The sequence below is a fragment of the Ailuropoda melanoleuca genome, chromosome 15 (genome assembly GCF_002007445.2).
Source record: "Ailuropoda melanoleuca isolate Jingjing chromosome 15, ASM200744v2, whole genome shotgun sequence".
Taxonomy (NCBI): Eukaryota; Metazoa; Chordata; class Mammalia; order Carnivora; family Ursidae; genus Ailuropoda; species Ailuropoda melanoleuca.
The window spans coordinates 6,303,356-6,326,065 of NC_048232.1; the positions used below are offsets into that span (position 1 = coordinate 6,303,356).

Genomic DNA, 22,710 nt, shown 5'->3' on the forward strand with positions numbered 1-22,710 from the left:
CAAGGCCCTGAAGGGTGTAGCAGCTGGACTTGATAGATACTTCCATTTCTGTTCTTAAGCTTCAAGGGTCGCTAGAGACACTGCAGTGGTGCCACTGTGTCCTCACACTTTGTAGCTGAAGCCCATGGCAGGCCAGTGGTTTAAGCTTCCTGCCCTAGAGAGGCCAACGTGCCCTTGAAATGAAGAGCCTTCTCAATGATCATAGAGGCACCTTGTTTCCTGGCACAATCCTGTCCTGCTCGAAACACTTACTGTGCTTCTTGGCCGACCCTGGAGCAGACAGACTCTCCCTCTACTTTCTAAGTTCTCTGAAACCTAAAATCTCATTTCCCCTGGATAATATATGAAATGTACAGCCTGGCATTGAGCTACTTATCAGAGGAGATTGCATTTTACTGCCCCCACACCCCAAGAAAATCCAAGTTCTGAGCCTCGACAGGCCTAAGGAGCTCACTTCTCACTTGAGCAGAGCATCTAGAACAGTGCTGTCCAAAACAGAGGCATCTAGCCTCACGTGACTAGCGGACGCCAGGCTGCAGACTGCACAGCTGAGGAACTGAAATTATAATTTAATTTGATTTAAAACAAAGGAGCCAGCCATGGCTCAAAGCCACACAGTAGGCAACACAGAACTCACATCTATTAATATATCCTGAGAATGTCTCCCGCAGGGGTTCCAATCTAGGGTCCATGAATTCCAAGGAGGTCCATCCAAGAATTGCTTTGAGACAGTCCATGGATGGTCTGAAGTTGCATCAAACACTGTATATGTGTGTAACTGCATCTTCCTGAATGTCCACAGTGTTCATCAGAGTCTCAAACGGGCCTGTCTCATCACAAATGCAAAAATCTGTTGTGGAACTGGGACCATTCTAGGAATTTCAACATACTCTCAGTTCTAGTAAGACCACTTGGTCCAAAACAGATTGAATTTTCCAGGAATCTGGTACAGGAACTACCTAAGCCTTCCATTAAATACATCTTCATGCCCCCCTGGTTTGGGCCCTCATCCCTATGCCTCATAGAATCCATTTTGCCATGTGGGAATCAAGCGAGAAACCTCATTAACCTTACTTAGCATATTATCTCATTCATTCATTGATTTGCTCACATCTCATTCATTCACTCATCAGATCTCTACAAAGCGAGAGGCCAAGGAAGGCAAGAAGCAAGCCAGTCCAGCCTCTGGGCCCTATGCAGACAGGGAGCGGACAGACTAGGAGCCTTGGAGAGGCAAAGGATGGCTGGGCTGGAATAGAGGAGAGGCGGCTGATCCCAAGTTAACCTAAGAAGCAGTTAGACCACTAATCCCCTTGCTGATTGTGCACAGCCAGGTGATGCCTCCCCCCAGCAGGCAGCTGGGGGTTTACTCTCTAGAAAACACAAAGCAGAGAGACTTAGAGTCAGAAGCATGGCGACAGGGAAACCACAAGAGCAGCAAACAGGCTCATGTGGAAAGTCCATGCACCCAATGTGAAGGGTCTACACCTTCCCGTTTCCACTCCTAACAACCCGGGTGCCCTGGCTCAGGACTCTGGCCTAATATCTGGAGCAAGTGGAGGACAGGAAAACAACAGAGGCAGGCTGTCCTTGCCACAGCCAAGAAGCCAAGAGAAAATCAGATAAATCAGGAAATGTCCCTGGACCATTCCGAAATACGTGCATTTCTCAAGAGGGGAGAAGGAGAACTCGCACCCGTCCTTGAACTGTCGCTGCCTTTTGTGTTTAAATACCTCTGCTGAAATTCTACATGAGGCTCAGACTTCGAGGGTCTGCAGGCTGTTCCTGACAGCTCTCATCAGCGGAAATTGGGGAGCACCAACACGCAGCCCTGAATGTTCTGTGCTTGTCGATGTGAGATGTGAAGCTCACAGTGATAGGATGGGATTCCTAAACTCTAGGAAGCTTCTGCCCAAAGCTGTACACGGCACAGACTCACAGACTGACACTGACATACGATGTTTCTCCAGGACTCAGTGTGGAAAGTTTTTATTTTCTCTAGATTTCATTTCAGAGGGCAGCAAAAAATAAAGATCAGGAGACGCTGGTAATAACCTAATTTGGATATGACTGAAGCTCCCTGTTGTTAACATTTTGATACTTCTCGGGGTGCCTGGGTGGTGCAGTCAGTTAAGCAGCCGACTCTTGGTTTCGGTTCAGGCCCTGATCCCAGGGTCGTGAGATCGAGCCCCACAACGGCTCTCCGCTCGGCAGGGTATCTGCTTGAGATTCTCCCTCTTCCTCTGCCCCTCCTGCTCATTGTCTTTCTCTCTCTCTCAAATAAATAAATAAATAAATCTTAAAAAAAAAAAAGATTTTGATACTTCTCCGCAGACCTGAGGATTCTGGGTCGTTTTTGTTTTTTGGTCCTCTGCATGTTTATTTTTATTACAAACGGAACCGAAAGCAGTGGGTAAGAACTCCTATAGGGCATCATTCCCTCCCTACACTCTAATCACAAGAGCACCAGCTGAGAGTCCCCTGCCCGTTTTCACGTGTAACAGACTCCCAATGGCAAAACCGGGTTTTGGTGTCCCCTTCCATAGCTCTCTTCAAAAATTTCTGTAGTGGCATCACCTAAAACAGTTAAATAACTTTCCAGAAATGAAGCCTCCTGGTCACATAAAAGGCATAAATGGCGTAAAAGGAATTTCTGCCTCAGCCAAAAGACTAAAAGCAATACATTCATGAATATGGAGCTTATCCCATCTCTTCTGAACAGGAGGAAAACATTAATAATAACGGAGATAAGAGAAGCCAAGGAAGGCAAAGGTCTAAGCCCTCTTAGGAAGGGAGCAGAAGCACCATGAGGATGGGTGGAAGGGAGCGGGGGCGCCGTGAGGACAGGTGGAGGGGAATGGAGGATCGGTGGAACACCCACACCCTATCCCAGGAGACAATGATCTGGAAGGCACGTAAAGTGACGTGGCATGTGGGGATGCACGGCTGTCATGCTGGAGGCATTACCACTGAGAGCAACTCATACTACACGGCTAATGCCTATAATTGTAGCTATAACCACCTCGAGCAGAGTATTAACACAGGAGAGAAAACACAAAAACCCCATCATCATAAAATGCTTGCTAACCATCAGTGATCTGTGAGAGCTTGCATTTCTTTTCAAATACGCATCTGAAATAATACCACCTCAATCTCATATATTTCATTCATTGCCCACTCTTCGATATTAGCTCTTTCATAGATACTTAAAGAACTGACTTCAAGAGAAGTCAACTAGATTAAAAATGATCATTTTAATTACCTCAAAGTGGTCAATTGGCCATGTGTTGGAAATACTTCAGATCAATTTAATGCATAAAAATAACTAATAAATTGTTATGAAGTACTTTCTGCATTTACAGTGTCAAGTAAACAAATGGGTCTATAATCAGAATCACCAACATCATAAAAATGATTTAACAGCCACAAAGTGACCATGGCCAATCTCTAGCATTTATTCCCAGGACTGAGGACAGAAAACACTATATACACAAAACTGTGAAACAATGAGAAATTAGTGCCACTAGGCTCATTGTGACTTTAAAAGTAATGTTCAGGAGGGTCCCAAACAGAACAAAACCCACAAACCCCAAAATTCAAACAAGAACAAAGAGACAAAATGGGACTTTACTTTTTTGATCAAACACATGACTTTGACCATGGATTTCAGGTAGATAATATGCTACAAACTGTTAATAATTTTTTTTTAAGTGTGTAAGGTCTGGAAAAAAATGGACAATCTATTTTCTGATCTGCTCCCTAATGCTGAGTTCACTGCTACAGGGTAAGAAAGCACTCTGGAGAATTAAGAGTTAATGTGAGCTACCTTACGTTTCTTTGCTATAAAAACAGAAATTTATATCCAAAGAAAACCAGAAAAATTTATATCCAAGGAGCAAAGGCTGTCAAAAATGTTAAATATATGCTAAATATTGCTGCTCCTCATTCTTTTTAAGAATTGGGAAGCTGTGGGGTCTGATGAATTAACCAACGAAGATGTCAAGCACAAGGAAACTGACCCAAGGCCTATCTTCACGGCTTAGCTAGCTTCGTTTCTCCATCTATAAAAATCAGGACTCTCTTGCTGTTGTCTGTGTTAGGTAATTAACAGCTGTAAAGCACTCTGGAAGTATAAACTGCTTAAATAAATAACGACTGCCGAAGAACTTTAATGGTAATGTGCTAAATCATAATGATGAAACATGGGCTTTGAACTCTACCATTTTTGTTTTCAAATTAATAATGCCAAGCAAGACCCTGACCTCACAGTATGGCTTAGCACAGCATTAGGCAGCAGGTTTAATGTAGGAATTTGAAATCACAGGAGGAATTTTATTTTTTCCAAGTGCACCTGACTCACCTTCACATGTAGCAGTGAAAATAAGGTCATGTTCTATTCCCGTGGCTGCAGAAATATCACCATCATGCCTATGTCTACTCTTTTGGCTAATTCCCGCTAGAGGCCATTTTACTTGAAAATTCCCCAAGCAATTAACTTTTTGAGAATTTCCTTTTATTTCACGTTGATTGTGAAATCTTAAACCACAGTAACATTTTAAGCTATTTTTCTAGGACTTAATGACACAGATAATGCTCACCTACAATCCCTGTTCTCCATCCTTCCCACTCACTTGGACTACAATATTTATGAGGTCAAGGTCACCAGCCTCAGAATTTCCGAAGCTTCTTAGACTTGCTTACTAATGAGACAGGATGACGAGATCAGCACCACTTCTATGACCTTGCAAATTTCCATTCCAATGGTGGTAGGAGCAAGCATGCCATGATGGCTAAAATATGGGCCAAGAGAGCTAACTTTATTATTCGTAACTAGTCTTGTTTTTTCATGTATATTTAAAATAATTAATGAATGTCATGAAAATAAAAAACTAACAAACAAACCCCCAAAATTTAGATCATGGAAAAAATGGGAAAATCCTACAGATCAGACTTAATTCCTTCTCACTGAAAATATATAAAAAATACAGTGTTCCATCTCAATCGAAAATCTGATCATGGTTCTGCTTAGAAAGTATAATGCTCTCTGAATTATCTGCATAATCATTAAAAAAAAAGTAGCTATAAAGAACAGTTTAAACATCAGTAAACAAACAAATCTTGTGAATTATATATTTGGGGAGAAAATCATCTCCAGTGACTATTTCAAGGTAAAATTAAACATCTATGGAAAAAACCAAAGTAAAGGGTATTAGTCACATTAAAATGCAAATATATAATTGTATCCTCATAATAACCAAGACCTCAAATACCAGTTTCAGTGACTCATATTAATTTAATTGTGACATTAGCTTTTATAATCATAGATGTAAAAAGACCACCGTGTTCCAAACATAATTATCACACCAGTATCTCATTTCATGAAATTATTAGTTAAGATGAGAGCCTCTGAACAAATTTCTACCTGATTAGTTTCACTTATTCAAGAACACTGAATAATTTAAGATCTGTTTAAATGGAAGGAAAGCGGCAGGGGGTACTTCGGAGAAGTACCACGTGCACCCTGCCACTTCCGGATGGACCCTAAGCTCTCCAGGACGGCTGGAAGCCAGCGTACCTTCCAGGTGAAGCCACATCAGCCTCCCCTTCACACTGACAACAGAGGCCACGCAGAGCTCGCCTGGATTCCTGGGGTTGACGGCTTCGAGCTTCATGTTCTTTGTGAAACCCCGACTGAATGATGTCTGAAAGAGAGAGAGAACGGACACTGAGCCAGCGAAGACCGCAGCACAGGCAGCAAGAGAGCGACCCGCTGGCGAAGAGGGGAGGCGCACCACGGCCCGCGCATGCGCACCACGGCCCGCGCATGTGCATACGAGGACGCACGCGCAAGCACGCGCACGCGCACACAGAGCCCATCCGTCGGACAAACCGGCTTTCCCGCCGTTCGTTTAAAGAACCATGACCTCATTTGCATCCCAGAATTAGAGCTCTGTTGGCGCACAGCAGGTGCCTTCTAATATCTGTTGAAGGAAAGGGTGACTACGTTCTCTTCCCAGTCCCGTATGCGTCCTCACTTCTATGCAGTCACTGCGGTGCACATCATTTCTTCTTCCTTCCCTGTATTCCTCACTCACATCACGCCTGGGCATATGCGTGGCAGTGAGGAGATGGCCTAAGTCTCCATCTGTCATCATTTCCTTCAGCCTGAAGAACATTCTTTAGCGCTGTGTATAGTGCAGGTCTGCTGGTGGCAAATTCCCATAGTTTTATCTAAAATTGTCTTTATTTTACGTTTGTGGCTTTTGTCTTTTATTTAATTTCTAAATTCACTTTTTAAAAATTTACACATGGGAACATTCACTCTTTCTGGTGCCCTGTTCCCTAAAGGTTGGCTGTTAGATAAACGCATATAGTCATGGGGCCAAAACCTCAATAAGCATGCAGAGCAGTCCCTTCACCTCCAAAACGCCTTTGCACTGGCCCTTTGGTGATCAATCCCTCCCAGACAGTGCAGTCTTGCTTCTTCCACTGAAGCAAAATGCATTTGGGATTCATCCATGCTACTGCACAAACAGGTAGTTCATTCTGTTTTACTGCTAAGTAGTTTCTATAGATGTGCCACAGTCCATCCATTTACCAGTTGAAGGACATTCAAGCTGTTTCCAATTTCTGGTGATTGTGAATAAAGCCGCTATAAACATTTAACCCCAAGTTTTTGTGTGAACAGAGTATGTTAGTCTGCTTGGAATCCAATAACAAAATACCACACGCTGGGTGGCTTTAACAATAAAAATTTGTCTCGCGGTTCCAGAGGCCAGAAGTCTGAGACCAAGGTGTCAGTAGGGCTGGTTTCTTCTGAGGACGCTCACCTTGGATAGGGGACAGCCGCCTTCTCTGTCTCCAGTCTTTCCTCCATGTATGCAGTCTGTGTCGTAATTACCACTTCTCCTATGGACACCAGTCATACTGGATTAAGTCTCCCCCATATGGCCTCATGTTATCTTAACTATCTCTTGGAAAACTCTACCTCCAAATACAGTCACATTGGGAGGTACTACGGGTTAGGACTTCCACTGCATGCATTTGGGGGACTACAATGCAGCCTATAATGCAGCTTTCATTTCTCCAGAAGTGGAACAGCTGGACTGCATGGTAAATGTATGTTTAACTTCCTACGAAACCACCAAATTAGATTCCATATATCATGTTGCATTCCCATCAGCAGCTTTCGGCATTCCAGTAGCTAAACATTCTCGCCAGCAATTGGTATTGGCACGTTTTCCAATTTTAACCATTCCAATAGGTGTCCAGTGCTCGCTAATTGTGGCTTCAACTTGCATTTTCCATATTCCTAACAATGTCGAACATTTTTTCACACATTTGTCATTTGTCTATCTTCCTTGGTGAAGTGTCTTTCTCTCTTCATTCAGGAAGCATTAGCTTTGGTGCTTTAAAATTTTTTTCAGTACTCCACACACATTGGTTCGCTGTCTTCTAGTGCCCCTTGTCTCTGATGCAAAGTTCGCAGTCATTCAAGTTGTCGTTCCTCTATTTGGGATCTACCATTTTTTCTCTGGATGCTTTCAAGATTTTTCCCTTTATGTCTGGTTATCAGCAATTTGACAATGCTGGGTTTCTTCATATTTATGCTACTTGGGGCCCACAGAGATTCCTGAATTTGTACATTTAGTATTTTCAGCTACTTTGGGAACTTCTGGCCATTGTTTCTTCATGTATTTTTTCTTCTGTCTCTGTGGCCATTTCTTCTGGGTGTCCAATTACATGTGATATTGTCCCTCAGGTCCCTGAGATCCTATTCTTATTCCCCACAACCAATCCTCTTTTTCTCTCGGTTCTTCAAATGGGATCATGTCTATCCTCAAAATCATGAACTCTTTCCCGTCACCTCCATTCTGCTAGGAAGCCCTTCTGACGAATTTGCTTATTTTAGGTATTGTATTTTTCAGTCCTAGAATTTCTCTTTTTTACACTTTCTACTTCTCTTCTGACACTTAACTACCTTCGCATTCATATTTTCCTTCTCAAACGTTAGGGTACATCTGAATTACCTGGAGAACCTTTTAAAAATAGACTGCTGGGCCTTACCTAAAAGTTTGTGATTCATTTGATTTGAGGTAAGGCCACAGAATTTGTATTCCCAACAAGTTCCCAGGTGATGCTGGAGCTGCTGGCCTAAGGACCACCCTTTGGGAATCACTGCTTCGCACCGAGCTTAGTTTTAATGGGAGCTTTAAAATACGTGTCTGCCAACTCCGACATCTGGGTCACGTTGGGCTTGGTCTCTGTTGATTACCTTTTCTACTGAGAATTTTCCTATTTCTTCATGTGCTAAGCAACTCTGAAATCTGGATGTTTTCAATGTTATGTGGTAGAGACTCTGGATTGTGTTATGTTCTTCCCGAGAGTGTTGATTTNTGTATTCCCAACAAGTTCCCAGGTGATGCTGGAGCTGCTGGCCTAAGGACCACCCTTTGGGAATCACTGCTTCGCACCGAGCTTAGTTTTAATGGGAGCTTTAAAATACGTGTCTGCCAACTCCGACATCTGGGTCACGTTGGGCTTGGTCTCTGTTGATTACCTTTTCTACTGAGAATTTTCCTATTTCTTCATGTGCTAAGCAACTCTGAAATCTGGATGTTTTCAATGTTATGTGGTAGAGACTCTGGATTGTGTTATGTTCTTCCCGAGAGTGTTGATTTTCTGTTTTAGCAAGCAATTAACTTGTTTGGACTCAAACTACACACTCCATCTCCTGAGAAGGAGCTCAAACCTCAGCTCAGTCTTTCGTCCTTAACTAGGCTGCCTGGAGGTTGCCTGGAAAATACACAATCTGTGGGTCAAAGATTTAAGCAAAGTTTGTACATAGCATCTGTGGTTCCCTCTCCTGGCTCTTCCCTGAGACTTCTCTCACTTTCCAACAGTTGTGGTTGCTCAAATTCTCTTGTCTGGTTCATCAGGCCAGAAAGACTGTGATTTTTATATTACTGGTTATATTACTGGTTTTTATATTACTGGTTTATATTACTGGTTTTATATTACTGGTTTATATTACTGGTTTTATATTACTGGTTTTATATTACTGGTTTTATATTACTGGTTTTATATTACTGGTTTTTATATTACTGGTCACACAATCACTCCATAATATTCCTTCCAAGCACCTGCTCCCCTCCAGGTCTGCTCGCTTCTGTTCATTCTCCACATACCCAAAGTAGTTGTTTTGGTATCCTGTCCAGATTCTAGAGTTGCTATTTGCCAGAGGGTCAATTCGCATGAGCTCAGCCAATACTGAAAATAAAACTCCCTCCTAGCATTATTTTTATTTATTTTTATTTTTTAAAGATTTTATTTATTTATTTGACAGAGATAGAGACAGCCAGCGAGAGAGGGAACACAAGCAGGGGGAGTGGGAGAGGAAGAAGTAGGCTCAGAGCAGAGGAGCCTGATGTGGGGCTCGATCCCATAACGCCGGGATCACGCCCTGAGCCGAAGGCAGACGCTTAACCGCTGTGCCACCCAGGCACCCCTAGCATTATTTTTAAATAAAAATAAAATTTCCAAAATCACCCACTACTATAAATTTCAATCAGACATTACAATACTGTATATATCTATTTTGACAGGTTCCTGTAAGTAACAAAGATTACATCCTTACATGACCCGTGGGAGGAAACCAAGGCTATTCACATTCACACCTCTTTTTTATACAGGTTAAGTTGCAAATGCAATTATATCTTTATGTAACCAGAACAGAATTATCCAGCATATTTTGAGAAAGCAATTTGCGTTTTCCTTTATGTTACTTTGGAAATACGAAACACAGAAATTCTAGGTGGGCTATTTTTCTGCAAGTCATCCTGCCTCATCCACGCATATTATGTATTGAGCTTCTTTTTGATAATATGACTCGATAGGCTGCCTGAAAAGCCTCTAAGTAAGTTAAAATGCATTTTATCCTACTTAATAAGGGAAAGCTACAACCGCATAACCTATTTTCGTTTCAACTCACTGCTTGAGGGTAATTTATAAAGATCAATAGCAAAACTGTTACCTGTGAGTTTATTTTACTAAGCATTTGGCGGTGTCAATCCATTTCGGCACTGCCTCTGATTGTTAAACATCCCCAGGGAAATCCACTTCCACACCACCTCTCCGCTAGTACACACAGGATGTGTGATTAAAAAATGAATTCGTAATAAGCATTCCATTAAAGAGCACTTGTGGCAAGCTAACAAAATTCAGCAAAGTACCAGTAATGCAATGCAATGCATATGCCAACAGGCAGATAACAATCCTGTCGATTAAATAAACGGAGGGCCCGAAACAAAGCGGGCATATTTGTAACAAGTGCATTCCTAATGAATACGCCAGCATAGTCATTAAAAGAGATTTCATCTTGGTAGCAAAATCCCGAAAGCTCAGAGGCCACCTGGGGATGTGGCTCCTTGCTCCACGATTAAAGTGCACATGGCCTGCTACTGGCAGGACGGGAGCAGAGGATGGATGGAAAGAACCTGCAGTGGAGCTGTGTTGTCACAGAAGAAACAACTCCCTACCCACAAAACTAGGGGACACATCAGGATTTTCCTCCCTCCCAAGGCTGGAGAGGCAGGGAAGGAATATTTCTTTTGTCAGGTAGAAAGCACAACTCTAGAGCGGTTTGGGGATGTGTAAGTATTTCCATGGCCCTAAGTGAAAGGCAACAAGGCCAGGACTCTGTGACAAGTGATGTCACTATGGTAAAAGTCTAGTGAGACGCACTGGGACTTGATCAGGCCCGGGAGCTGACCCACGGTTATCCTCATGGTGGCATGCCTACCCAGCAACCCCGTCCTACCACCTCAACTCACCACACAGATCTTTCCAGGCTGCAGAAGAAACAGCTTTGTGCAAATGCCAGGTCAGCCAGGAGAGAGTCCCTTTGGTCATTTCAGGAGCCCTGGTTTCCCACTCGGCCGCTGATGGGTTTCCACATGCGTAAGTACAAGCTGGCCTGCTGATCAACCTACATTCTTCGCACTCTGCCTCTGACTTATGCTCACTACTGAGCTTCTCTATGAAGCCAACCCCTCTGCCTCTCAGTTCTCGTATGCTGTTAGCCCCGCAGTACAAATTATAGGGGGGTAGGCAAGGAATCGGCAGCTCTAGGAGCACATGTCCAGAAAAAGTCTCTGATTTGGGAGCTCTCTGCGCCGTAGTATCTGCAGTCCCCAATTGGAGGACTGAGTCTTTTTTTTTTTTTTTAGCATAAAGAATTAACTTTCATAACTAAACGCATGTTTAACACACTAGGCTATATATTTACGCCTCATTCTTAAAACAGAAATAATAATCCAGATACCTTTTCGTAGTTCCTAAGGTTGGTAAAATTTCCATGAATAATTTATACACACGTGTGAACACACACACAGACGCACACATTGCTATTTATGTGGCATCATGCCAACAGCTCTAGTTGAACCAGGACGTGGTTAAAGCAAGCAAAAAGGAGAACGGTCGGACTAGCACCTTATTGAAGTAACCAGGAAAAGAAGTTGATGATCCTATATTGAGAATATGCCTCAAGAGCAGAGCATCTCCTCAATGGGCTTATCAACAATACACTCCACACAGCAAGTGCGCGTGTAATGTTGGCACAAGGTGCCACCCAAACGTGTCCTCCTATCTCTAAGGTATGGACTCATGGCTGCAAAAAGTCACTCGGCACGTTTCCTAGCCTCCTCCATGGCAGGTGCGGCCGAGGGACTGGTTCTCCCCAACGGAGGGTGAATGGAGGAACGTGTCTATACCACAGCCACAGTGTTTAGAAGTAAGACTAGCTTCTCCTTCATCCCTTTCCTTACCTGCTCACTAGATTCGGAGGAGGAAGCCAAAGGCTCACCGGAGGCTGAGGCACTCAACAGGAACACCCTGGACCCTTCTGTAAGCGAGGGCTGACCTCATCTGGACGACCGTACAATTAGCGGTGGATCTGTCACCATGGCCCAGGGTCACCCGGATACACAACCTGAATGAGGGCTTTCCAAAACTACAAAAGCTTTACGATCCTGTGGTACACGGCAGCACTCTAATCTTGCTCAGGAATAGAAAGCAACTTCCAAAATGTATGGCGAAGGGCACTGAGGATAAGAGGAGTAGCAAGAAGCAAGCTGCTTACATTTCTGAAGCAGAAGGGAGGTGCTTCTTCTGTTCCATGCAGCTTGTGATAATCGGCCCAGTCGAAGTCCTGGCCAGAGTAACCTGTACAGGACGAAACACAGACAACACGGCGTTCATGAGGCGAAAGCGCAGATCAAATCAACAGCTTTAGAGTGTGTCGCTCATTAAAATAATAGGAGGTCCAAGTATAGGGCCCCAAAGGGCAAAGTCCTCCCCTGTTCCGGACAGCATGTCAGATGTTCTGAGGAACACGTGGGAAAACGTGAAGTTCTAAATTCCGATACGGTATACCATCGTGATCGTAATGTGGGGCCTGAAACCAGGGGAGGGATGGACTTCACCCACATCAGCACATGCTGGGGGTGGGGGTAGATCTGCTCTGGGGGAGAACAGATGAGACAGGCTATTATACACCACACAGCCGTACAATGCATTTTGCAGAAACAATACAAGAATACCTCCCTCCACGTAAATCCTGAGTTCACGTCAACTCGCTTTCCGGTATCTTCGTGGAAACCACGAGACTTTATTGAAAAACACCACCTCGGGGGGATGGTTTTTTAAAGAGTTAACAGAAGGCAGAACAAACAGCGAACAAGGAGTTGAGGCTTTCGTGAGAAAGCCTGGAAAGGCACGAAACCCTTAGGATTGCACGGCGGAGGAGGAAGGAAAGTGAGAATCGGCAAAGACGGGCCTCTCCGGGTGAGGCTCTGGGGGCACATCGGAGACATGGAGGGAGGAGTTCGAGAAATAGCTATTCCCACATACTAAACTTAATGAAATACAGATCTTACCAAAGTGGGTTTTATTCCTTTATTCATTTCAGGTGGCAGGAGGGGCACAATTAGAGTATATCCGTCATGACCACCATGACAAGACATGGGAGAAGGTTTTGGGAAGGTCATGGGAAGAGAAAACAGTTCCAAATCATAAAATAAGCATAGCATTGGGTATACGGTTTAACCTGGATAGCAAAACACCTCTTCCTGTGAGTGTCATTTGCATTTCCCGTGAACAAAGGATAGCAGTGAAAGCGACGAGCATAGTACCAATTGGGATAAACGGAAACTGAGTAAAATGTCACCGTAACCTTCACTTGCGTGTTCTCTCTTGATGAGTTTACGTGTATGGAAAATAAATCCACAAAGGAGTTCTTAAGTAAGTTTTTGAGCCAATTCCCCATTTTCTCTTCCCCATATCATCGTAAATTCTACACCTGCAAATTCACTTAACATGGGGACTTGTAGTTACTAAATCCCACAGCTGCAGAGTGACTTCAGAAATTCTTCACTGAAGAAAGTCAATATACCAGTTGCCTCCGACCTCTATTTGTACTTCCAAGTACAAGGTAGTATTCTTTTCATTAAGGAAGCTCAGTTTACCCAGTTTTTTCAGAAGATGGGGATGGGGTTAACCAAGAAGGCACCTGTCCTCTGGCCCAGAACCTGACCCTTGATCCTCTCATCCCCCCTGACCATCAGTGGCAGAAGGACCTCTCTTTCTTCCTAAGACACGCCTGTCATTCTATAAAGGCTATCAACTCATATCTTTCCAACAAGGATACAAAAAGTTTTATAGTTTTGAGATGCTGTACTCTAGATTTCTAGAGAGTTTCAAAGAGATTCTGCAAGTTTTTCCACCTGCCCTTGCCCCCAACCCCTCTCTCCAGAGCCTGATGGAGATTTCTGGTAGAGGTTTCTGGAAGGGACCCCCTCATCAGGAGATTCTGGAAAGGACCAAACCAACTTTTTGCTGAACACTTACAAATAAAACATGTTTTAAATAAGATAATCCAAGTTTCTTTACAATTAATATAACCCTCCACTTTGAGAACGGTTTCTCTGGAGCTGTTTTGGGTCAAATCTTTACATTAATGCATAAAAACAGAAGAATTTGCCAAAAGACAGCTCAAACTGCTGCGAATCTACGTGACGTATAAAAGGAGGACATCTGGGGGGCGCCTGGGTGGCACAGCGGTTAAGCGTCTGCCTTCGGCTCAGGGCGTGATCCCGGCGTTGTGGGATCGAGCCCCACATCAGGCTCCTCTGCTATGAGCCTGCTTCTTCCTCTCCCACTCCCCCTGCTTGTGTTCTCTCTCGCTGGCTGTCTCTATCTCTGTCGAATAAATAAATAAAATCTTTAAAAAAAAAAAAAAAAGGAGGACATCTGGGATTTTAGAGCCAGCTCTACCAGGAACTGGGTGAAACAAGGTGAAAGCAAATGGAATATTTTGCACCTGATTCCCCTCATTCACAAAACAAAGGGAGGACTTCTAGCTGTTGCATTCCATAATTCAGAGCCACCATTATTCATTATTTTACTGTGGCTACTTGGGACTTTTTCCCTTCCTTCTGCGGTTAATTCCTTCCTCTTCTCCTATGAGATAAGTGTGGCATGGTAGATAAAGAGAGGTTATGTAACAAGATACTTCCTAAAAGCTCTCCATGGAATAGCTGAAGACAAGATGCATCTTGCAACAGAAGGACCCCATTTGTTTAGGGTTGTGACAGACTGACTTCGCTAAAGCCAAGATCTCTTTCCGTTATAACGTCTTTTCCCTGGACCTCTGCTGCTTGGTTACTTTTGTGAGCTGACAAAAATCTCTTCAAGATCATGGGGGAAGAGGGGCACTGGGTGGCTCAGTCGTTAAGCGTCTGCCTTCGGCTCAGGTCATGATCCCAGGGTCCTGGGATCCAGCCCCGCATCAGGCTCCCCGCTCAGTGGGAACCCTGCTTCTCCCTCTCCCACTTCCCCTGCTTATGTTCCCCCTCTCGCTGTGTCTCTCTCTGTCACATAAATAAAATCTTTAAAAAAAAAAAAAAGATCATGGGGGAAGAGGGGAAATAGGAAAAAATATATATATAAATTAATAACAAGCCATTTTCTGATATACCATGGAAATCTGGGTATTCTTTATGGTCAAATAAAACTTTCCAACGTAGAAGTCACCTCTACTCCCCCTACAGAGCTGGGCTTTCTATAATCGTGTTTATAACCATGATCTTCCCATGGGCTTCAACCCACTCCATCCAATACCATGCTCTATGGTTTCTCAGACCTACAGTCAATCCTTCTAGAGCCAGTCTTCAAGACTCTCTCTATGGGGAGCCATTTTTAATCTAATAATTTCAAAATATAACCAAGTCTTGCTGGGTACCTAAGCAACAATGGATGATTTTGCCCCCAGAGCTCTTCATTTCCTTGAACATTTGAACAGCCTAGACTTCTCCTCCTCTCTTTCGCTTAGGGACCTTTATTCACTTCATCACTTAAAATTCTTTTCCTTCAGGCTGATAATGAGCTCGCTCTTTGTAAGGAAGTTTTGTGACAGCTCAGAATATAACCGCTACATAAAAACAAATTGCTCTGGCTTGTATAATAGAGACAACAGGGGTCAATTATACTCATTAATCAACAAAGACAGAACAAGAAGTACTGAGGCTTAACTGTAGTTAGGAAAACATGTTTTAAACCCAGGAGGGAGGAAAATAGCAGAGGGGGAAAGAAAATAAAAGGAAATCAAAACCCCTTGGTCTACTAAAATCTGCAACAAGCTGCCACAGGGGACTGTTGAACCATGGCCACTGGAGTTATTTAAGCTTTTATTAGTGTTTATTCTGAATGAAGTTCCAACTGTTACAGGTCCCAAAGAGAACAGGTCGATGACCCATTTCCTTGTGATACAAATTAATTGGCACAAAACAGCCCCACTTGCAAACATTACTATTGGTTGTGCAAGTGGATAATTCTTTCAGAAAACAATTTGGCAGTAAAAATGTTCATGAACTTTGACACAATAATTTCAAAACAATCCTAAAAACTGAAAAAGTGTCCTACATTAAGATGCAATAGCATTATCAGTAATTGTGGGGACAGGGGACCACTTTACATCCCCAAATCAGAGAGGATATGAAACTCATCCAAGGTCCATGGAAAATCATGCAGGCATGAAATTGCACATAGTTTGTTAAAAAAAATATGAAAACATTATTGCTATAGGTTTAGATGGGAAGACTGCCTGGCTCAAGCATGTGCAGAATTATCAAATTTATATAAAAGTATGCAAAGAAAAAGATCAGAGGAAATGTAAGGAAAACTTAGTAATGGTAAATATCAACATAGTTATCTGGATGGTGGGACTCGTGGTTATTTTTTTCTTCTATCTCTTTGTATTTTCCAAGTTTTCAATAATGATCATAAATTATTTCAATAAAAACTACTTGAAAGTGTAGCACCATTGCTCCATTTTAAAAGATAAGGTACTAGTCGATCAATCAAGAGCTAATTCAGCATAGGGGATACACCATGACCACCTCCCGAGAGCCAACCTCCAGCTTGTCGTTTGCTAACAGAATCTTAATGTTATCCAGTTCCTACAGGAAATTAGGACTCTCCTCCGCACCAGAAAGTGAATCATGAAACCCCCATATAATCACGGTGGTCTTCCTGACCTTTGCACCAAGAGGCGAATCATGACAACCCCCCCCCCAGATAATCATGGTAGTCTCATGCCCTTTGCACCAGGAAGTGAACCATGACAATCCTAAGACAATCATAGTAGGATGGACGGAAGGGGAAGGACTTACAAAATATATCCTTCTGTAATAAAAGAGACACACAGAGTAAGAGCTGCTCTTCTATGCTGAGTGAGTATGAAAAAAACTGTACAATCTTCTAAAATAACACTAGCAAAAAAATATTATCTTTCCCATCTACCTGACTGGCAAAATGAAAGACAATAATAAGAATCCACCACTGCAAAGACGGTGGGGAAACAGGTGCTTTTATGCATTTCTGGTTGGCATATAACTCAAAAAACCACCGCCGATGCCAATTGGGCAATGTTTCAAAATCTTTAAGAAGGCGTCTACTCTCCACTCTAGCCCTTTGCTCCTTCACATATTCAGTTATTTAAAAGCACTTATTAATGCATGCTCCGTGCCAAGCACGGTTCTAGTACTAGGCACGCAAAAGTGAACAAAACCCGACAAAAACCTTTACCCAGGCAACCCTACATTTCAGTGAGAGGCAACACCTAATGCATAAATATAAAAAGTCAAATGATCACAGCATTACAGAGAGAAGCAGCGAAGGGACAGTGGGAGGGATGAAAAGTCTTGAGGAAAAGCTGAAAGTCCAAGGAACTGAGGAAGGCAGGCTTGTAGCCATCTGGGGCAAGGGCAGGCCAGGGGGAGGGGCCAACAACTGGAAAATTCCAGGAGCATGTCTGGAATGTTCTAGAAACAGCAAAGGGGGACTGCAGGGCTGGGCAGAGTGAGCTGGGGTGAGAACAGAGCAGTAATTCCACTATGGAGCATCCTACAGAAATAATAGGATGCTGTGCAAACATTTTATGCATCAAAGCAGACGAGAACAATACACAAAAACAACAGGGACGTGTTTACATCATTTATTTACCTGCAGATCATGGAACTTTCCAGTCATTTAAAGTAGCAGACATGTTGGCATGTAAGTACCAAATTAGTGTGTATAAAATAATTAAATCAATACACAAAGTTACATATTCTGGGATATAGAAATCTGGAAGAATATACACCAAGAGTTGTTTAGGATAGGAAGCTTCTCTCCTTCTCAAAATTTTTAAAGAATGAATGTGTTATTAAATCTATAAATAAAAAAAAAATCTCTAAGGGGCACCTGGGTGGCTCAGTTGGTTAAGCATCTGCCTTCAGCTCAGGTCATGATCTTAGAGTCCTGGGATCGCCCTGCATTGGGCTCCCTGCTCAGCAGGAACCTGCTTCTCCCTCTGCCTGCTGCTCCCCCTGCTTGTGCTCTCCCTCCCTCTCTCTCTCTCCTCCCTCTCTCTCTCTCAAATAAATAAAATGTTTAAAAGAAAATCTTTAACAAAACTAACAAAATCCTAAAAAGTTGAAACACTTTCTCAAACAAGAAAATGCATTTAATTCAGTCACTTTTCCCTGTGAGTCTCCAGGCTGCTGGCCTCTGGGTCGTTGAGGGTAAGATGAGGATCCAGCAGGTACTGAGGACGATACACGCACCGTGTGCAAACTGTGACTCCAGGACAGAGGGAGACATGGAGAACTTGGACAGAAAGCTCGGAAGACGCCCACCACACTGACCGAGGAACACGCAGCCCCACAGGGAGACGTCCACCTCTGAACATGTTCACAGTGCTGAGGTGGAGCCGTGGGATGAGTGTCCACACCACACAGGTGAGGAAGCAAGACCACAGACGTCAGGGCAGACGCAGCGCCGGGATCCAGTCTGTCTACCCTGGCAAGCTTCCCAACAATCCCTCAATTAAACTCATGCATGAGTCTGCATACAGGCTCACAAGCAAGAAGGCAAAGACACTCATAACTGACTAAAGTCCTTCTTTTCACCCATGCTGTTTGCTAAACAGCTACACGCACCCCCTCCAAGTCTGCCAGCTCCCTCATTTCCTCAGATGACATTCGGTAAAGTCCTCCCTGATGCAGATCTTTAAAATTTATACATTCGTTCCCAACTGAATTCTCCTGTCTTTATTCATGGAATAATGCAGGGGAAAAAGAACCATGGAAAATAAGGAAAAAGGATGGAAACAAATAAGTCAAGTTAGTTACAAACCCCAGCCATTCCAACGTCCTAATCTTCTAGAATAAAAACCAATGCTGAAACATATTTAATACACATAGGTGACAATATGGCACTTAATACACTTCTCTGTCTGGGGGCATGCCCAAAATATTAATCTGAATCATAAACATAACGTCAGGAGATGTGGACATGTCCCCAGGATATGGGCTCTAACATCATGTAGGTATCAGCCGCCAACAGCAAAGCCATGGTAAAAATCCTGAGAACGAAACTGAGGAATAAGTGAACAAGAGAGATGTCATATCCAACCATCGGAAATATTTTCAGATATAAAAAAAATGACCCAAACGGTTTTACTCCCCCAACTCTTCTCAATCAAAAGCGAATTGTTGTTCAAGAATCAATCAGAAAGCTGGAAATGAGAATAAGCTTCCAAATCCAGTAACAAGATGGGCCCTCACAGATGCCAAACGAAATACAGCAATAATAAAATAATTACAGAGCCATGCTCAAAAGAGAAGAAAATCTCCAGATGCCAAAAATCCATGAGGGCCACAACGGCAGAGCCACCCAGTCCAGCGAACGCCCGGAGCTCACGCGGGGTGGGAAACAGCCATGGGCTCAAGAGAGCAGAGCAGCGGGGACTGAGACTGTCATAAAACGCCCAGTCCCCGTCAGATGCCTAGACTGTGACAACAGGACCAGGTGGACTTAGTTCACTGAATGAGAGAAGGAGCAGACACAGCTGCTCCCGGCCCAGGCCTCTGGGTAAATGGGGAAAGAGAGGAGTCCCGTGCTCCACCAAGCCAGAGGTACATGTGGGGAAATGTACATTTCTACAATTCTCTATGGCACAGGCCGAGAAATTAATGTGACATTCATTCCTTCATTCGTTCGTTCACTCCTTGAATATCCAGGGACGCCTCCACGTACCAGGACTGTTTTCGGTGCTGGAGATACAGAAATGAATAAAAATGATTTTTAAAAAGCTTACTTTCTAGTGAGGAGATAAAGACAGCAATAAAATCTAGGACTTGCAAAAATCCTTGGCAGACCCTAATACAAAGCTAGGAAGAAAGAAGTACTTCACTCTAAGGATTATGGAACTCCCACAGAAATAACCGCCACTACTGAAAATTAGCTCACAACGGAAAATCACAACCCACATAATGAAACAAATGAACACGAGAGTCATACAAAAAAGGCTTTAAAACAAAATGACAGACTAGGAATAAGGAGGTCAACACCCGCAAGCTCCAACAGCCCCAGACCTGAATGCCCTGCCATGCTTTACACACACACACACACACACACACACACACACACACACAGAAGCCGACAGATCCTCAATCTCACCATGATAGTTGGATGTACCCTCTAGAAAATTACAGAGCAAACAAAAATAGAGCAAGAAAATGTAATGGTTGAAAAATTCAATTAATAAGTTTGACCTAACAGAACACTCTAATAATAAATTTGAAACCACAGCTAAAAGAGATAATTCTGGGGCATCTAGGTGGCTCAGTGGGTAAGCATCTGCCTTTGGCTCAGGTCATGATCTCAGGGTCCTGGGATCAAGTCCCGCATCGGGCTCCCTGCTCAGCGGGGAGTCTGCTTCCCCCTCTGCCTGCTGCTCCCCTTGCTCTGTCTCTCTCACTCTGTCAAATACATAAATAAAATCTTTAAAAATTCTGTAAATATATATATATATATGTATTACCAAAATTGTCTCAAACACAAGTAGTCACTATGACTAAACGTACAACCACTCAAGGAAATAAATTCATAGTCAACAGAACACAAACTGAAACAGCACCAGCCCAGATGTTTTTACAAGCTAGTTTTACCAAACCTTCAAGGTCAGAGCATCCGTATCTTACACAAACTGTTCTAGGGACACACAGCCTTAGGAAGGCGGCTGGAGAGGACATAAACAGGCAAAAACCCGTGACATTCTATTATACTGGCCACAGCCAGTAAAAAAAATCAAATGAATAATAATTAAAAAAAAAAAAAAACCATCACAGCAGCAAGCAAAAGGACGATGTACCTAGGAAAAATTCTAGCAGAAGACTGAAAGTTATAGAAAGATAATATCATGAAATATCAATGTGTCTAAATTAATTAAGTTCAACACATTGTCAATTAAAATCCAGTGGGGTTTTTTATAGCATCTTCCAAACTGATTCTAAAATACAAAATACAAAAAAAAAAAAAAAAAAAAAAAAAAAAAAAAAAAAACCTGCCAAAAGCAACCAAGACAATTTTGAAAATGGAGAAAGAGTGGAGGGATTCGCCTGATGGATATCAAGACATAAAGGAAAATCAATTTTTAAAAGTGACGTATTTTTGTTTATTTTACTGCCTTAATCATTTTTATTTTTTATTATTATGATAAAAATAAAAGATAAAAATAAATAAAAATAAAAGTGACGTATCTATGCAGAGATGGACAAACAGACCAACAGAGCAGAGTAAGAACAGAGAAGGTCCTCACCCCTTAAGGGACTTGCTCTTATGCCAGTGGGTGGCATAACAACTCGGAAGGGGAATCACGACTATCCAATTAATGACGCTGAGACAATGGGTGAATCTGAAAACCCAATTCAACTTCAGCAAAAAAATAAAATGGTTTTCTTTTCTCATGTCATGCAAAAATTAATCCCAAGTACGTTAAAGAGCTAAATACAGAAAATGAAACTGCAAGATATTGAAAGAAAACGCTGAAGAACATCAGTAAAAAATGATTTCCCAAGACATATAAACAAATCATAATGGACAAGATTGGTAGTACTCAACTACATTATAATTTCATACTTCAATAAAACATAAAATACCATTCAGAGTCAAACGACAAGCCACAGTCTAGACTATTATATACTGTGAAGTGCACGGCCAAGAAAGAATTCATATTCAAACATAAATACTTCTAATAATCAACAGTAGGGCCAAAAATACAATCAACAATGCAAAGGCGTCCAAGGACCCGCTCCACTGAACTAGTAATTAGGAACCAAAGTGAAGGGAGCAGACCCATCTCAGGGCCATCAGGATGGCAACGTTCGAGCCTAAGGCATAATCATAATAGGAGCATGCAAAAATGGGAGCTCCAGCAATCCCACGTTTGGGTATATCCCCAGAGAGATCTCTCCCATTTGGGCACGTGTACAGAGATGCACATTTGAGTATCATTTGCAACAGGGAAAACAGGAAAGACCTTCAAAGTCTTTCAATGGGAAATGGATTTCGAGAATTAAGGTCTGTTCATACAGCAGGCAAAATGAATAAATAACCGACATGCATCAACATGGAGAAATATCTGCAAGATGCTACCGGTGAGAGTTACACAGAGAGAGGAGTAGCACGATGGTGTTGATACGCATATCGGAAAGATCTGTTGTCAAGCAAACAATGAGAGCCTCAGAGTCATGCGGTAAATGTGTACCAGGTTTAGGAAGGTGATTATCTGGGGGGAGAATGGGTGGGGCGGTGGAGACGACGTGGCAGAGAGGAAGGGTCGAGCACAGAAATGAAGGCAGGACTTCAATTCATCCAACGCTCAACACATACCGACCAAAAGCCACACTATTCGAGCCACTGGAGTTGAGCAGAGAACAGGGCAAAAATCCCTACTCTCGGGATCTTTCACTTTAGTGGACAGACACATACAAAACAGGACAAAGAAGTAAAATCACATTACTTGTATCTGACACGCTAAAAAAGATCTGTGCAGCAAAGCCACGTAAGGAAGGAGATACACATGTTGAAGGAGAGATCTGTAACTGATACTCAACGGGACAGCGAAGAAAGACGCCCTGGAAAGGCTCCTCCATCAAGACTGAAGAAAGAGGAGGACAGACGACCTCAGGGGGCCGAGTGCCATGTCCCAGGGAGGACAAGGAGGCCGGCGGGTCTGGGCAGACTGGGGTGGGGGGCATCTTAGGAAATGGGGCCAGACAGGGAACTAGTGGGAGCTGTAGGCTAGGACCGCAACCTGCACTTGCCACG

General features: G+C 42.9%; 1 protein-coding gene across 1 annotated transcript in view; it reads right to left on the reverse strand.

Annotated features, from left to right (window-relative positions):
- The window catches only part of SFMBT2 (Scm like with four mbt domains 2), a 234,767-nt gene that overhangs the window by 66,117 nt on the left and 145,940 nt on the right, over nt 1-22,710 (reverse strand). The window contains exons 10-11 of the mRNA XM_019808390.2: nt 12,140-12,222; nt 5,576-5,702 (exon numbers count right to left, since the gene is read on the reverse strand). Of these exons, the coding sequence (XP_019663949.2) occupies nt 5,576-5,702; nt 12,140-12,222 (210 nt within the window). The remainder of the gene's footprint in view (nt 1-5,575; nt 5,703-12,139; nt 12,223-22,710) is intronic.